Source organism: Mobula birostris, chromosome 1, assembly GCF_030028105.1.
Source record: "Mobula birostris isolate sMobBir1 chromosome 1, sMobBir1.hap1, whole genome shotgun sequence".
NCBI classification, from domain to species: Eukaryota; Metazoa; Chordata; class Chondrichthyes; order Myliobatiformes; family Myliobatidae; genus Mobula; species Mobula birostris.
Window position 1 is genome coordinate 204,575,375 of NC_092370.1, and position 18,834 is coordinate 204,594,208.

The following is an 18,834-nucleotide window of genomic DNA, read 5'->3' on the forward strand; positions in this document are numbered from 1 at the left end:
TTCATAGAAAAAGTCCACTGGATCAAAATGAATTTCAACTGAAACTAATTTTCAATCCTACAAGAACTCTACAAGAGATCCTACAAGGAGGACTACTTAACTTTGTTCACAATATGGATTCCACTAGATAACATCAGAGCTTGAACGAATTGTACTACAATCAAAATTGCTGCTAAATTGTAATAGAACCACTTGGTTTAAATTGTTTTAACAATAATTCTGTATATGACACCAGAAATATTTTAATAATTAATGGAATTAATGATATTGGACATTTCCAGAGACAAGAAATTGAATTTCAGCCTCTTTTTGGTACACTTAACATGTATTATGCATTGTGCTAGAGACTAGTTTGATTCCCTTCAAAAGTTTGGGAAATTGGCTGATAAAAAGAGATGCTTCGGTGCCTTGTACTCAGGAGTACTCAAACACTGTAGTGCTGATCACAGGCACAGTCGTTATTTTGTAAAGGAACTCACTCCACAACAGCCACAGACAACTCCATAAAAGGCTGCCATGGAGCCAAGGGAAAACATGGGTAGGAATGGTCTATAGCACCCACACATGGATTAAGTATCAAGATGTAGGAGGCTCCACAACATGGAGAGCTGCTGGACAATCAAAGGAATGATCTGCACCATGTAATGTAGATAGTGTAAACAGTATGTGAACAGCTAGGAAGGAATGAGTGATGAGGACTGAATCCTGCATATCTCTAGTTAAAATATTTTACTCAAATGTAATCATGTCTACCTCAAGATAATTAACTTTTACACAGCACATGCTCAGGTATACAAGTAACAGAATCTGTTAAAGAGCTTAAGTACCAATTATTCTCAGAGAATGTTGTTGGAGACAATTATCAGTGGGAGGGCTTTACAATGAATAATTATGTTTACCTGAGTTAATGCTCTCCAATCCATATTAGCACTCCCAATATATAGATGTTTCTTATCAACAATCCAGAGCTTTGAATGAAGAACACCATGCATTATTTTTTGAAAATTCACATTCCTGATTTGAATTCCTGTAATTGAAAATACCTTTCTCAAATGTGGAGCATTATATTTAATGTGATTTTATTTAAACAGTACCAAACAGAAACAGGACCATAAGATATAGTAAAAAAAAAGATACAGTAAAATGTGTCTTTAAGTTAAGCTTCTGTTTTAGTTACAAACAGAAAAGACTCAGCAAGTTAAGTAGTGCAGAAAAAGAATCAGAAGTTGCATTTCATTCATCTGCCAGTTTATTGTTGTTCTTTATTTACGAGGGGTGATTGATAAGTTCGTGGCCTAAGGTAGAAGGAGTCAATTTTAGAAAACCTAGCACATTCATTTTTCAACATAGTCCCCTCCTACATGTACACACTCAGTCCAGCGGTCATGGAGCATACGGATCCCTTCTTTGTAGAAGTGGTCCACAGCAGGTGTGATTGATAAGTTTGTGGCCTAAGGTAGAAGGAGATGAGTTATACGACTCTGGTTACATGCATGTGCAGTTCAATGCTTTGAGTGAAAATGCAGAAAGTTTGAAGTTAATAACTTCAATCTTGTATTGCTCTATATGACTCTAAGCCATTTGCCTAAATTTTCTAGTATATTATACTGCGAAGTATGTTTTCTAAGAATCATCTGCTAAAATCCAGTGTTGCAAACCAGGACTTCCACCCGAAAACGTGGGTCGAACCCAGCAACACACTGATACAAGAATTAAGGACCTAAGTTATGGTTCCTTTTTCCTCTTTGGCCAATTTCTGTTTCTATGCCGGATTCCAGTACTCTTCTGCGCGGATTCTAAGAGTGCTGTCTTCTCTACCACATCTCTAATAAGCCTTCATTGACAGATCCTGTTGAGGTGACACAGGATGACAAGCGTTTATGGTCCTCACCTTTCTCTTTCAAGATTTTAAGGTCACTTGACTCTTGATGTGGGAATTTCAATATGCTCGATGCCACACGCACATTGACTCTCCTTATAGGCAATTTCCCCAGCTCATCAAGTATGATTTCACCCTATGGCAGTATATGTTTAAAAACAAAAGAGGACAATAAGGATTAGTCATTCATTTCCTTTCTTTTAACAGATTACACATGCAAGAATACAAATCAGAAATGTGGCAGAGAAGAGCATGGCATAGAGACATAATTAATTGCATTAGGTCAGGATCAAGCGACAGAAATTCATCTCATTAATGGAACACCTCAGAGTGTCTTTGACATTTCTTCCATAATAACCCTCAATTTCATCTATAGCAAATGAGAGTCATAGAACACACAGCTAATGCTACCTAGTGGTGGAATTATCTTACTGTTATTTGTAGAATTTTTAGCATATTAATATGAAAACACATTGGACAAAAAATTCTTCTGTGATATGCAATTTTTTGTGATCTCCATAAGGGAATTTCATCTAAAGCCCATTTACTATGAACAATAGGGCTTTCAGTGAGTTCAAAGGTTAAAACATTTACCCAGCATCCTTCACATATATGATGCATATACAATGAGAGGCTGCCAACATGTCTAGGAAAGACAAACAACATGCGACACAAGCTTTCAGATCACAAGTGCATAACTCATTTGTGCACCTGAGGCTTGATAGTTTAATGGGACCAACATAGAACATAGAAATTTATGGCACCTTACAGGCCCTTCATCTCACAATGTTGTGCCGACCATGTAACCTACTCTAGAGACTGCCTAGAGTTTCCCTAGCGCATCGCCCTCTATTTTCCTGAGCTCCATGGACCTATCTAAGAGGCTCTTAAAAGACCCTATTGCACCCGCTTCCACCACCGGCAGTGTATTCCACACACCCACCAATCATTGTGTGAAAAACTTCCCCTGACATCCTCTCGGTGCCTATTTCCAAGCACCTTAAAAATATGCCCCCTCATGTTAACCATTTCAGCCCTGGGAAAAAAGTCTCTGACTATCCACGTGATCAATGCTCCTCATTGTCTTATACACCTCTATCAGATCACTTCTCATCCTCCATCACTCGAAGGAGAAAGGGCAAAGTACATTCAACCTACTCTCATAAAATATGCCCTCCAATCCAGGCAACATCCTTGCAAATATCCTCTGCACTCTCTCTATAGTATCCACATCCTTCCTGTAGTGAGGTGACCAGAACTGAACACAGTATTCCAAGTGGGGCCTAACTAAGGTCTTATACAGTTGTAACATTACCTCAGGGTTCTTGAACTCAAATCCATGGTTGTTGAATACGAACACACCATACGGCTTCTTAACAACGCTGTCAACCTGCGCAGCAGTTTTGAGTGTCCTAACAACACGGACTGCAAGATCTCTCAGATCCTCCACACTGCCAAGAGTCTTAACATTTATATTATATTCTGTCTTCAAACTGCACCTACCAAAGTAAACCACTTCACACTTATCTGGGTTGAAGTCCATCTGCCATTTCTCAGCCCAGTTCTGCATCCTATCAATGTCTCGCTGTAACCTCTGACAACCCTCCAGACTATCCACAACACCCCCAACCTTTGTGTCATCAGAAAACTTACTAACCCACCCTTCTACTTCCTCATCCAGGTCATTTATAAAAATCACAAAGAGGAGGGGTCCCAGAACAGATCCCTGCGAACACCACTGGTCACTGACCTCCATGCAGAATATGAACCATCTACAACCAGCCTTGCTTTGAATGAGGCATGAGAAATCTAAGACATCAATTGTCTGCCAGATGGGTTATCTTTAATAACTTTTCTCTTTAGAATTTTTCAGCCTATTTTGCACATTCATCTCGCTGCTGATGTCATTTGGGACCCTTCTTCAAAAACCTGACTGCTCTTCACCACACTTTGTGTTTCTCAGGCCATGGTCTGATCATGATGGACCCATCTCGCTACCCATTCCCTGATGCAAAATATACTTGATGTAGTCAGCTCATTAATTTCCCTCCAATGTGCTTGGTCTTGACACCCATTGTCCTTTTATTAATGTCCTGGCCTCACGGCTTCTTAACATCTTTACACTCATTACCCCAAATCCTAGTCCCAGCAACTTAATCAATGTCCTCACACTTGATAGTACTTACCTCAACTCTCGGCCGTTTATGTCCTTTCCCCAGGTTCCTAATTCTCCCCTTGATGCCCTACACCCATTCCACTCCTGAAATTTTGATAGCTGCCTCCCCTTTGCCTCCCACGATCCACAGCCTGGCCAAATTGTTCTGCCAGCTTTGTAATGGGGAATCTTTTACCCACTTCTCTGTGATTAAAGAGGAAAAAGAAACACTTGCTGCCTTTATCAAGATTATACCCAAGTCATCTTTGCACCTTTAACACCATGGCCTAGAAATTAGACTGCACGGTGCAATAATTTTGTGCACTGCATGCTCAGATTCAACTCTAATCACAAAAATATTGTGAACTTACTGCAGGTCTCATGAAATTCACAGCTTAAGGCATAGAGAAGCCTAGATTTATCCAGCAGTTGGAAACCTCCATCTGGATATTGCAGCCCTTTTATGCAGAAGCAGGACCTCACAGCATCACCGTTATGGAAAGTGTTCTATCTGATCAGATCCTCAGCTCTGGAACCAGTAATAGGTAGGCTTGATATAATACTCAACCGTTATAGAAGCACTTTCTCATTGTTTCCAAACCCAACCGCCATCAGGATCCTCACCCCTCCCAGCCAATCGTGAGCTAACACATCCTTTCGCTTCCCTCCCAACCAACTGCAGATCAGATGCTTGATCTAAACCAGCATCCAATCTGATTCTTCACCAATCAGACACTCAAACTGCTTCTCATATCAGTGTGATTCTTTCAATCTTTGCAAATTCACAGCATCCTATTGCAACCTCCCCTCCCAAACTTCAAGATCTAGACCACCACTGGTCCTCTCTGCCCCATGATCCAAACTCCCTAGCTCCATCTCCCTACTTCCCAGATGGAGAATTTAACTATGTCCTTGTCCATATATCACCTACGATCCTACTTGCAATAACCTCTGTTAGTTTATCAGAGTGCTCAGTAAAGTTAGAATTTAACAACTTCATGCCAGCTGATTTTCACGAACTCATGTTTCCCCAACTGAATTGATTTTTCTCCCTGAAAATAGTCTCCATTTGCCCCACCACTGAAGTTAAGATTGCCCGTGTTGCAATTTATTATTTTTTCCTCGTAATCCATTTTAAGCAGGGTCCTCCATTTCTTTAGTGCCATTGACGCATCCAAGGATCATTGTGAGATTATGGTCAGAGTTCACATTATCTCCGATTTTCCTCTGACTTGTTGAGTTTGAGTAAAAGCCAATCTGATGCTAGCTTAACATAATATTACATTTTAACAGTCAAACACTAGAGGACATATTTTAAGGTAGCAGGTGGAGTTTAGAGGGAATTTATGATATAATGTTTTAACATAGAATTGTAGGTATCTAGATTGCATTGCCAGGGGAAGTGATGGAAGCAGATATGATTGTAACATTTAAGAGACATTTAGACAGGCACATGAACTGGCAGGGGAATGGAGGGATATAGGACACGTGCAAGACAATGGGATTAGTTTCAATTGAAATCAGGACAAAGGATGTATTCCTGTGCTGTACTGCTCCAGAATCCAAAGCTCAAAAACACAATGTCATACAGTGAATACAGTCAAGCACAAGGAAAACACGGACAGTTTTACTTACATATTTGGAGGTAGGATCAGTCACATTTATATCACTCCCAGTAAGAGTCCAATAGAAAGAGGCAATGTCAAGGCTACTGTTTGCCATATTTATCAGGTTCATCCAGGAGTTGTATATTGATTGATATCCTGTAGCATTTTCAGCATAGACCAACCCATCAGGGACTGTCTCAATAAGAACAAACCTAAAAGAATGATGAGATTTGCAAATTAATACTCTGTGCCATTGAATGGCATCATCTAGAACTGGAGTCACCAAGCAGTGGGAAGGTGGAAGTGAGGCACCTCTGAATGGTGCACAAGAAAAAGTAACTGAAGATGGATTTACTTTTATATTTCTCTTTGACCACTTAAACAAATCTTCAAACACCAATAGAAATTGGTTATGCAAGATAGTAAAGGTGAATGAACAAAATATATGCAGAGACTACATTATACAAAGCCTCAATTCCTATAGCATACACTACTGTGTGGTTTCAGTGCCCAGCAACCACCCAATCTGAGCTCTGATGTTTTCTCCAATTGTAGATATCACCACCCAACTGTATCTACTAGGGTAGACATCCAATCAAGGACAGATAATATGGAGAACACATCAACTATCAGCGATAAGCAGCAAAGGACTGCTCAGCAGTAATGTGATCCACTATGATGTTGCACAGAAATGAGACTGGAGTCAGTGAGTCTGCCAGTCACAGGCATTTGGAATCTACAGCACGAACAAGCGGAATTAGGCACCTTTAATGCTGGACAAATTTTGATCCGCTGCTTATGGTGAGAATAACATTTAAGCCCCCAGAGATGTGAATGTTGAGAAAGCCTTACACTACAGCAGAGGAATCGTAGTTTAAGACATAGTAAGCAAGATGCTTCAAGGAAACATATGTCCTATAGATTTGTGGTTCAAGACTGTAAGCATGCACCATGTCGACGGCCCACATAACTTTATAAACCTCTAAGGTTACCCTTTAGTTTCCGATGAATCAATAAATAAGGTCCTAGCCTACATGTTCCTTAAATGGTTTGGACTTCTTAGAAATTGACAGATTTCTATACTTGCACAATGGAGAGCATTCAAACTGGTTGCATCACAGCCTTCTATAGAGGCACCAATGCACAGGATTAAAGATGCTGCTGAGGTTTGTAGGTGCATCCAGCTCCATAATGGGCACAACCCTCCCCATCAATGAGGACATCTTCACGACACGGTGCCTTGAGAAGGTGACATCTATCACTAACGATCCTTCCCATGTGGGGCACACCATCTTCTCATTACTACCATCAGAGAGAAGGTAGACTGAAGATCCACATTTAATGATTCAGGAACTGCTTCTTACTCTCCACTGTCTGACATCTGAACAGTCTATAAACCCATGAACACTACCTTAAAACTCCTTTTGCTTTGCAATATTTATTTATTTTTGTAATTTGTACAGATTTTATCTCTACACTGTACTGGTCCCACAGAAGAACAAATTTCACATCATATAAGTTAGTAATAATAAATCCGATTCTGATTCTGAAATAATCAGAGTAGCTTTAAGGGATTTTCAGAGATCTGTTTTTTCTGCATTAGCCCAATGTTGTCAGAAACTAAGTTCATCTAACTTGGGATGTTTGTTTAAAGTTTACAGGTGTATGACGCCCAACGTACTAATGTTCCAAATCTGCTGATTGTTGGGTGTGGCAAACTCATACAGATTAAAAATAGAACACACAATAATTAAGTGACATGGACAAATATGTGTCAGATACAAACAATAGGAAGTTGCATGATTTCAGGCAGGAAATAATGAAATATTAAAAAAATTTGCAGGTGCAGATTTGAAAACTTTTAAGACCATAAGACAAAGGAGCAGAAGTAGGCCATTCGGCCCATCAAGTCTGCTCCACCATTTTATCATGAGCTGATCCATTCTCCCATTTAGTCCCACTCCCCGCCCTCTCACCATAACCTTTGATGCCCTGGCTACTCAGATACCTATCAATCTCTGCCTTAAATACACCCAATGACTTGGCCTCCACTGCTGCCTGTGGCAACAAATTCCAAAGATTCATCACCCTCTGACTAAAAAAATTCTTCGCATTTCTGTTCTGAATGGGCGCTCTTCAATCCTTAAGTCATGCCCTCTCGTACTAGACTCTCCCATCATGGGAAACAACTTTGCCACATCCATGCTGTCCATGCCTTTCAACATCCGAAATGCTTCTATAAGGTCTCCCCGCATTCTTCTAAACTCCAAGGAATACAGTCCAAGAGCGGACAAACGTTCCTCACATGTTAAACCTCTCATTCCCTGAATCATTCTAGTGAATCTTCTCTGTACCCTCTCCAATGTCAGCACATCCTTTCTTAAATAAGGAGACCAAAACTGCCCACAGTACTCCAAGTGGTGTCTCACCAGTGCCTTATAGAGCCTCAACATCACATCCCTGCTCTTATACTCTATTCCTCTAGAAATGAATGCCAACATTGCATTAGCCTTCTTCACCACCACTCAACATAGAACATAGAACATAGAATAGTACAGCACAGTACAGGCCCTTCAGCCCACAATGTTGTGCTGACCCTCAAACCCTGCCTCCCATATAAACCCCCACCTTAAATTCCTCCTGGAGGTTAACCTTAAGGATATCCTGTACGAGGACTCCCAAGTCCTGTTGCATCTCAGAACTCTGAATTCTTTCCCCATTGAAACAATAGTCTGAAAATTCAAAAGAGAAAGAGTCATAAAAAGTAAAAGCAATTCCAGGCTTCTGGGATGATATTAGGTGAAAAATCTACAGGTGATGTTGATTGTAAATGTCATAAAAAAGTTTTGAAAAATTAGTATTTCTTTAGTACAGCAGGAACGTTCAAGGTAAGATATACTGGAGATTTCAAAATGATAAGATAAACAGTACATACTTATTTTCATTGGCTGCAGAATCTCGAAAGAATTGAAAAGATATAACTCATTTAGAAATGAATGATAAAACTATATATATTTTCACATGGTTAACTAAATAATATTTGTGGGTGTTTAAAAAAGGCGAACACAGAGATCAATTTCTCTGATACTTGTCTCTGCAGCTGACTTAAACAATGGGCTGAAGATTTGCTTGGTGACCTAATATGGCAAGAATATGTTTATTTTCCTCCCAGGATCCTTGAGGGGAGGGAGTGTGGAGTACAATTCAAACAGTCACATAACAACAATGTCACAAGAATGGGGCACAGTAGTGAGTAAGAGTTATGGAGTGGGGAGAATATGAGCTCTCCTGTCTTGAGCTGTCATTCAGCAGACTCTGAGAACATGCGACAAGGCATGTTCCTGTTCAGACTCACTGACTTCCAAAATTAGCCACACCTTTCTGCACTGTGTCCTAATTGGAAAAGGACTCAAAAAAGTGGTCACTTCAACAATATTTAAAGGACAATTGGATATATCTATATAAATAAGGAAAACAACAAGGAAGGAGCAGTAATGAAATTAGAGTTGATGGAACAAGTTGAGGTATTTTAATCTAAAAAAAACACCTGACCCAATTTTTTTTTAAATCACTGGAATTTCAGTGATAAGTAATAAAATTAAATTCACAACTGATCATTGAAGTGTCAGACAGGATTGGTTATATAAGCATCTCACCTGCAAGGATCATCACAGGTTGTGGTATGCTGATTTTTCCAATATTTGTCTTTATTGGAAGGAAGCTCTGCTGATTTGCACACCATTTGGACAAATGCAAAGTTCAGCAAGCAAAGGATCATAAGCAACAGGAAGGCAACAAACCCAAGCTCCTGAAAATACAATTGAGCACAAAGAAGTATATTTTAAAATCAAGTAGATTTATGCAAAAAAACAGCAAATCACAATACGTTTTTTGTGCTTTCCCTTGTTTATTTGCCTTCTAATATTAATCTTAATATTAATGTCAATCTCTAATTTAAATATAATTGCAGCCAAATATTTATAAATGTCATTAAGTTGGTTTATTTGTGAGATGGAATGAGAATAAATGCAAAAAGTAAATTCAAACAAATATATTTGTTGATTGAAAATCATAGTTATTACTAAATTTGTCCTCATAATTTTCATACACTAAACTATTATGGGATATAATTAGTATTCCCAATTTTTAATGTTTATCCTTTTTTGAAGCAGATATTTGAGAGAGCTCACCAGAGGTATCATAATTACAGATGACTAAATCAGTATGAATCAACTTTAATATCAAATTAGTCTCCAAAACATTTACGGATATTATTAATCAAAGTTATCTATTTGCTCATGTTTTCCAAAAAGTGTATCACTGAAAACAATTATCAGCATGAAGAAGAATGGCCATGATTCTCTGAGCCATTTATTAAAAGGTTTTTACTGTAATGACATCATTCCGAAGGGGTGTAAAATATTGAGCGAAGGCAGATGTGCTAGAAGGTATTTCTATTACAGACAATTGGAAACTGACCAATGTGCTACTCTCAACCAATGGCATTTTTAAAAAAATCCTGTTTGCAATTGTGGATTGTTGGAGCTTGCTAATCACAAATTTTCCAGTGTATTTCCTTTCATTGTCATAATAGCTACTTTTTAAACTAGCTTTAAAGTGTGCAAATAATTTTATTGTAAGCTTGTGAAAAATGCTGTAGAAATACAAACTTATGATATTTTACTTTATGTGGTCAAAATGTAAAATGGCAAACTTGAACACTAAGCAATTCTTCACAGAATAAGACATTCCATTTCCTCAAGGAATATTAGATCTGATTCTGTGATCTTTTCCAAGAACCATAGGGTATTTGAGCTTTGAATGAAATTACGAGACCAGGTCATAAATCTTCATTGTCGTGGCTATCCCTCCAGGTCGAGGATGATGGTCTTTGTTCTGTTGATTTAGTTATGGGCTCTCAAGTGGCTTATGAGTCCAACCTTGGCTTTGAAAGTTCTTCCACATTCAGGACAGGTAGTTCCAGATGGCAGATCGAGCTTTGGTTGTTGCTGCCTCTCTTTCCATTTTCTTCTCTTTTCTTCTAATCCTGCACATCTGTTGGCTTCGAAAGTTGCTGTTCCTTCTTGGATGTTGGCTTGCCAGAGTTTCCTGTCCTTGGCATTGGTTTCCCAATTGTTGATGTTGATGTTACATTTCTTCATGTTGGCTTTGAAGACGTCTTTGAATCTCTTCTGTTGTCCGCCTCTTTTACGTTTGTCTTCTTTAAACTGGGAGTAGAAGATTTGTTTCGGCAGACGTATTTTTATTAGCACACAATAAAAATACTGGTTATTGTGAAATGTTTAATCTGGTCTGTTCTAAAAATCTTACATTTAATCGAGTCTTCCAGGTACCAGTAAAATAGGTGTGCTTTTAATTAACAGCAGCACCATATTTTAGAATGATAATTCCAATACAGCTGAGGAACTCAAGTTTGTAAATACATTCTTTCAAATGATATTTATGACCTGGTAGACAGCAGATACCAGGTCATAAATATCATTTCAAGGAATATATTTACAAACTTGAGTTCCTCAGCTGTATTGGAATTATCATTCTAAAATATGGTTCTGCCGCCAATTAAAAGCACACCTACTTTACTGGTACCTGGAAGACCCGATTAAATGTAAGATTTTTAGAACAGATCAGATTAAACACTTCACAATAGCCAGTATTTTTATTGTGTGCTAATCTTCCGAGGGGTCCTAAATACAAACTTGAGTAAAATAATGAAACCAGTTGCCCAATTTTTGTTATGTTCTAAAATCATAAATATTTTACTAAAAGCAGGTGCAAAAATCCCCCATAGCAAACAGTAATCAACTATTGCAAAGCTAATTACTGGGAAATAAAATTAAAACATTGGCTGCACTTAGCACAAACAATCAGTATTATTACAACTCTCAAACAAAAAGATAGCTTGAGAAAAATATCAGAAGTTAAATTACAGAGAATCTGAAAGAGGAAGCAAGGCCTTCTCAAACCAGTTCATTTCTAATTACTGTTGTCATGAGATACACTTAGTCCAATCAATACTACTGTATGAAGATACGCTGTAAAGGACATGCCACAGTTCTCATGTCTCCTCCTCTGCACTTTGTTCCTCCCTTATCTTTTGTCTATGTTCTCTCAACTGCTAACATTCGTTTTACCCTATTATCCCTTTCCCTCTCGCTCCCTGCATCTTTACAAGCTTCTTTCACCTCCTTTTCAGTTCTGTTTCTGATTTCAAATATATTTCCAATTTTGTATGGCAAAATAGTGAAATCTGTGAGAAAAATAGAGACAAGTTAAAAGGAAAGAATCAAATCTGATTTAAAATAGGGTTGAAATATTTGTGACATTTTTGCCATGAAATAGTTAAGGTCATAAGATATAGAAACGGAATTAGGCCAGTTGGCCCATTGAGTATGCTCTGTCCCTCTCAATCGAATTCTTCTACCTTCTCCCCTTTGATGCCCTTACTAATCAAGAACTATATAACCAATGATTTGGCCTCCACAGATTTGCTATCCTCTGGTTAAGGAAATTCTTCCTTTTCTTCATTCTAAAGGGATGCCCTTAGATTCTGAGGCTGTGCCCTCTGGCCTTATACTTTTCCACTATTGAAAACATATTCTCCACGTTCACTCTATTTATGCCTTTGAGTATTTGGTAGGTTTTAATGAGAACCCCCTTCATTCTTCTAACTTCCACCGAGTACAGGCCCAGAGCCATTAAAAGCTACTCATACATTAGCTTCTTCATTCCTGGGATCATTCTTGTAAACTTCCTCTGGACCATCTCCAATGCCAGCACATCTTTTCTTCGGTATGAGACCCAAAGCTGTTCACAATACTCCAATTATGGTCTGACCAATGCCTTATAAAGCATTACATCCTTGCTTTTATACTCTTGTCCTCTTGGACTAATGTTTGCCTTTCTTATCACTGACTCAATCTGTATATAAACCTTTCAGGAATTGAGCACTAGGACTGCCAAGTTCCTTTACACCTCTGGTTTTCGAAATTGGTCCACCAAGATAATAGTCTACACTTTTATCCCTTATACCACAATGCATAACCATACACTTCCCTACACTACATTCCATCCCTAACACTTCTTTTCCCATTCTCGCAAATTGTCCAAGTCCTTCTGCAGACTCTCTGCTTCCCCAACACTCTCTACCCCTCTCCTATCTTTGTATCATCTGCAAAACTTAGCCACAAAGCCATCAATCACGTCATCCAAATCATTAACATATAAACTGAAAGCCTGATTTTCCTAATCTACCTGTATATTGAAATCCCCCAAGACCACTTTCACATTTCTTCCCTTCCATTGTAATTTGTATGCCACATCCAGGCTAGTATTCCAAGTCCTGTATATAATTCCCATTTTTTAAAAATCAGACGAGCCACTCAAGCCCACTGCCCACCTGTCTGTCTTTGCAATAGGATGTGTAGCTCCCAGCTGTGATGCCCTCAATATCATTCCTGTCAATGTCTAGTTGTGCTATATGCTCATCTACCTTATTTTGCATTCAAAGTGCATTCAAATATATTGTAACACCTTCAGTCCTGTATTTCCCACCCTTTTCAATTTTGCCTTCATGTTACCTGAAGGTAAATTTTTATCCCTTTCAGATCTTTTTGTCTTTTTTTAAAATTCTGGAGACTTCCATAAGCACTCCAGCCCTCTCCTTCCCTTTTACTTAATTCATACTTTTCCAATCTGTTGAACCCACGCCTTTACTACTTAGTTTAAAGCCCTATCCATAGCCTTAGTTATGCAATTTGCCATGGCCCTGGTCCTAGCTAGGCTCAGGTAGAGCCTGCCCCATTGGAACAGCTCCCTTCTTCCCCTGTACTGGTGCCAATCTCTCACCAATTCAAACCCACTTCATCCACATCAATCCTTGAGACATGCATTTAGTGCTCTGATCTTATTAAACATGTGCTAGTTTGTACATGGCTCAAGTAACAATCCAGAGATTAATATCTTTTTGATTTAATTTTATTTTAGTCCCTATCTGCTCAAATACTCTCAGCAGAACCTCTTCCTCTGGCCTTCCTACATCATTGGTACCCACATGGGCCATGCCAACTAGGTTTTTCATCTCCCACTCCAAATTCCTCTGCAGGTCAGGTGAAATGTCCTGAACCTGGGCACCAGGCAGGAGATATAGCCTTTGGATCTCTAGATTCTTGTGACTATTCCCCTAACTATGTTATGCCTAGTTACGTTTCTCTTCTGTCCTCCCTCTTGAATGTGCCCCACCTAAATGACGTTGCTACAGTTTGGTTGCTCATCCTTCCTACAGTCTCTATTCCCATCTGCACAGGAAGCAAGAAACCCAGCCCTGCTGGACAAGCTCAAGGGCTGAGGCTCCTCCAGCACTACTTCTTAGATTCCCCCTATCTGCCCCACTTACAGGCAAACTCTCTTGTACCTGGCCACAGACCAAATCTGAAATAGACGTGACTTCCTCTTGAAACATAGTGTCTAGATAGCTCTCCCCCTCTCTGATGCATCGCAGGGTTTGAAGCTCGGATTCCAAGCCACTAGCTTTGAGCCTGAATCCCTCAAGCAACTAACACTTGCTGCAGGCGTGGTCACCAGGAACCACATTAGAAGTTCACTAGCTCCCACATCATGCAGCTGCAACACATCACCTAATCCTGCATCTCTACGTCATTCAATTGGTTGCAATTTGGTGTCCCTTTATTTAACTCAGGGGTTCCGAGCTTGGGGGCCACGGACCCCTCAGTTAATGGTGAGGCTCCATGGCATAATAAGGTTGGGAAGCCCTGAATTAACTACTATAAAAATAACTTTACCTGTTCTTACCTGCTTCTCAACTTTGCCTCCTTGCTGGAGACTCTCAAGCCAAAGCCTCAGATTCCCATTCCTACACTACTGGCCCACTTCCACAATGGCCGCTCTGCTGTATCCCACCTTCCTTTTATTGGCTGAGTTGCCACACACTTAGAAAATCACACTCATTAAAAAAAACCGCTATCTCCTCCCCTTTGCTGCTCTAAATGGAGAAAAAAATCAAGCTCCCAAACGTAGATTCAGCATCCTTATCACAGCCCTTTCCAATGACTATAAAACCTATCAAAAGTTAGTCATTGTTCTAAGCTGACTGAAGAAATTCTATCACATAAGTATATACAATTATACAAAAAACATTAATACACCTTCTAGAATTGCTTTGTGAAGAATGATGCTGTAAAAAAGCATGTTTTTAAAAATTTTACTGAAACCTTTTTTAGCCAAAGTAGTTAATAGAAGATAGAATGACCATCTTCAAATTTTGCTGTTGCAAATGAGAAAGAAATATCCCTAGGGGATGATGCCAAGTGAAATAAATTTCTGTAGTTCTGATGCTCAGGTACAAGCTTCACCTAAAGGATGTGTCATATAATTTGTAAACTAACACATGCCAAGTATATTTAATTCTTGAATTATTTCATTTGCCAGGCTCTTACACAACTATGAGCACCTTTGACTTTGCATTGTTATTTACCCATTTGTTGATGTCTTTCCTGTGGCATTTGTCTTTCAACATATGCTGCAGTTGATATAGGTTTCCAAAGGGCTTCATCTGTGGGGAGATAAAAGGGACACATACTTTGACACTGCACTGTTGTGTTATGTTTACAGCTTTCCAAGATAATTGAGGTCACAGTAAACTGCTGTCATCATAAGTAAAGAATTAGATATATCACAATTCAAGTTATTCACTGATGTTTTGTCAGGTGGCTATATGGAAGGACACTACATTTCTGTAACACTAGGTGGCAGATGCTAACAATAAAATAAATCAAACATTAAACAACCAGCAATTTCCATTATATAAAGATCAACATGTGATACATGAATTAGTCAGCTGATATTTCTACAACTGGTAAAACTGGTATGTATCCTTTTGCCTGTTAGTTCAAAGTCAGAATTAAAGATATTAATTTGTTATAAACATAATTTTGTTGATTGGAAAAAAAGTTACTGAAAAAGGTAATTTGTTTAAAAGGCTTTTTGTAAAGCTTTTCAATCTTTTTGTTTTAAATGTCTCAAAGAGCAGAGCTTGGTGTAAAACAGTGAAATATATTTAGAGGGAAGGAACTATTCCCTGATCTCCCGCACCTTTGCCTCCTGAGGACAAAATATCAGCGGGAACAGGGGGAATAGAGGTATGTCCTGCACGAGTGGCACCCTAATTTTGTTAGAAAAGTAGGGATGGAGATGGTGGAAGATATGCCTTAATCTTCCAATTCTTCCTAGATACAGGGAAAGTGCCATATGATTGGAAAATGTCATATGAAACACACCTGCTTTAGAAAACATGCAAGAACATGTGAAAACTATAAGATGTCAACTTAAAACTGGAGGTGAGTAAGAACTGAGAAACAATAATCTGGAACAAATTAACAGACACTTAGAGAGGTCTGAGTTAATTACAGAGAGCTGGCATGGATTTCTGCTTGATCATCCCAGATCTGCACGTACTAGAAATCTGAAATAAACACAGAACATGCAGGATCTCAGGTAGCATGGGAGGAGAAAAGTGGTAATGATTCAAGTAGAAACTGCTCCTCAGAAGTAGGAAAGAGGGAGAACAAGTTGGTCTTAAGCTGCAGAGACGGCGGGAAGGGGCAGACAGGGGAAAGAAATTGAAATGACTTCATTTCTTATACCTTTCACATACATGAAGAGTAAAAATCTTTATGTTACGTCTCCATCTAAATGTGCAATGTGCAATCATAATCATTTATAATAATTAATAATAAATAGAACAGTCAATGTAGTATAGAGTACACTCAAATCAGCATGAGTTCATCAGTCTGATGGCCTGGTGGAAGAAGCTGTCCCAGAGCCTGTTGGTCCTGGCTTTTATGCTGCGGTACCGTTTCCTGGATGGTAGCAGCTGGAATAGATTGTGTTTAGGATGGCTTGGGTCCCCAGTGATCCTACGGGCCCTTTTTACACACATGTCCTTGTAAATGTCCTGAATCATGGGAAGTTCACAACTACAGATGCGCTGGGCTGTCCGCACCATTCTCTGCAGAGTCCTATGGTTAAGGGAGGTACAGTTCCCATACCAGGCAGTGATGCAGCCAGTCAGCATGCTCTCAATTGCACCCCTGTAGAAAGTCCTCAGGATTTGGGGGAGATCAGGATTGCCCAGTTTGCAGAGCTGTCTCATTAAGGGTTAAAAAAAAGGGCAGTTACAGAAAGAACACAGAGTGAGAAAACACTATCCACCTTACAGGGGAGATTCTGAGATATTACATTGAAATTAGTAAACTGGTTTAAAATTGTCACATGTACTGAGGTACAGTGCAAAGCTTGCCTTGCATATTGTCCATACAGATCATCTCACTACGATAGTGAATTGAGGTAGTACTATGAGGGGTGATTGATAGGTTCGTGGCCTAAGGTAGAAGGAGATGAGTTATTAACTTCAAACTTTCTGCATAATCACTCGAAGAGTTGAACTGCACGTGCATGTGACGAGAGCTGTAGAACTCATTTCCTTCTACCCTAGGCCACAAACTTATCAATTACCGCTGCTGTGGACCACTTCTGGAGGTCCAAGACGCCGATTTCTACAAAGAAGGGATCTGTATGCTCCATGACTGCTGGACTAAGTGTGTACATGTAGGAGGGGACTATGTTGAAAAATAAATGTGCTAGGTTTTCTAAAATTGACTCCTTCTACCTTCCAGTCAGAGGGTCGGAGAAAGAGGACAACTGAATGTAATTTTGTTCCTATTTAGTGCATGGATTAATAAATACAAACTTCATAGAATTCTAGAACATTAAATAGCAAAAGTAACACCATTTTGAAGGCAGTGAGTGGAGTGGTTTTGTGCATTAGACTTCCTTGAAAGTTCAAGCTGAGTGCATGGCAAGCCTACAGTCAATTTTCATTCTGAATATTGACACAGAAACTTATATTGATTAAGTTCAGGAGAACTTCAGAAAATTCAGCTTTATTAGAATGGAAATGAGTGTAGAATATCCTTGCGTATTACTGGTTGATTATAAGGGCGAGTCACAGCTGAGTCTGGACAGCACTCAAACAGGAGCCATTAAATTTTGAATTTAATGCTGCAATTTAAAAGAACATTGTTCAGCAATTTAATAAGCCTGGCAGGCGGCTGAAAGTCTTAATCAGTAGGCCATCCACAAATGGCTGTAAAGGTCCACACAGGGGTGGAGGAGATTGTGGCAAGTTTAGAGGCAGATGAGAAGAATTGCGAAGCCTGGTTGTTTTGAGGAGGGAGAAATAGAAAGAATGAAGCAAACCCGAGACAGCTATTGACCTGTTGAAGTGTGGCAAAAACGTCCAAACTGAAAAAATGTGTTGAGGAACGGTGAGTGAAAAAAATTGCAGCACAGCACATGCAGAGACAGTCAAGTTTTACAAAAGGAGAGCAGCACATGTTCTTCGGAAGGGAAGACACAATCAAGTTTTTAAAAAGTCAGAAAATAGAAGAATTTGCAGGTTCATAAAAAGTGAGTAACGTGTGATAATAATCATAAAAAGTAGAAATGGCTGGCTAAGTCAGAAAAATTGTCACATTTGATTACACAACAGATGATTGGATCTACCTGTGTGGCAAAGGAACTCTGGAGTGGCCTGTCACAGGGCTGACTGAAGAGTTCAAATGTGCCAAGGTGAGGTTTAAGATGACTCTCTTGGAATCTTGTGACAGAGTTGTCCAGGATACTGCACCCAGGACCTTAACCAGGTAGAAAGTGACTTCCAGCAGAGTCAGTAAATCAGGAAAAAGCAGAACTCTGGTTTGCAGGCATAGTGGGCCAGTGCAATGTGGAAGAGGGGACCTTGGCACAAGCTCAAATAGGCCCATTTGGCAAAAGGCGACAACACAGAAGCAAAGGCAAGCTATGGTGGGGGAGGAAGTACGGCGACAGGAGGAGCAGATGAGGAGTGCAAGAGTAGTGTCTCGGGCAAAAGGGGGGACAGTGGACAAGGTGAGAAAACATTGAGAAAAGAAAATTCAGCTGGAAAGACTTATGGGAAAAGGAAGGAAGAAAGATTAGCTTCCTTATAAGAGCTGCTTATGATGTTCTCCCAATGCCCAAAAATCTGAACCAATAGTCTGAAGCTGGGTGAAGACCCAGCTTGTCCACTCTGTGGAAGAACAGCAAACTTCAAGCACGTCCTCTCATCTTGCAAAGTA

At 39.4% G+C, this 18,834-nt stretch overlaps 1 protein-coding gene across 1 annotated transcript in view; it reads right to left on the reverse strand.

Moving 5' to 3' along the window:
• Window positions 1-18,834, reverse strand: part of LOC140211907 (5'-3' exonuclease PLD3-like) — a 47,404-nt gene that overhangs the window by 8,677 nt on the left and 19,893 nt on the right. The window contains exons 2-6 of the mRNA XM_072282149.1: window positions 15,153-15,230; window positions 9,298-9,449; window positions 5,670-5,853; window positions 1,892-2,015; window positions 900-1,027 (exon numbers count right to left, since the gene is read on the reverse strand). Of these exons, the coding sequence (XP_072138250.1) occupies window positions 900-1,027; window positions 1,892-2,015; window positions 5,670-5,853; window positions 9,298-9,449; window positions 15,153-15,230 (666 nt within the window). The remainder of the gene's footprint in view (window positions 1-899; window positions 1,028-1,891; window positions 2,016-5,669; window positions 5,854-9,297; window positions 9,450-15,152; window positions 15,231-18,834) is intronic.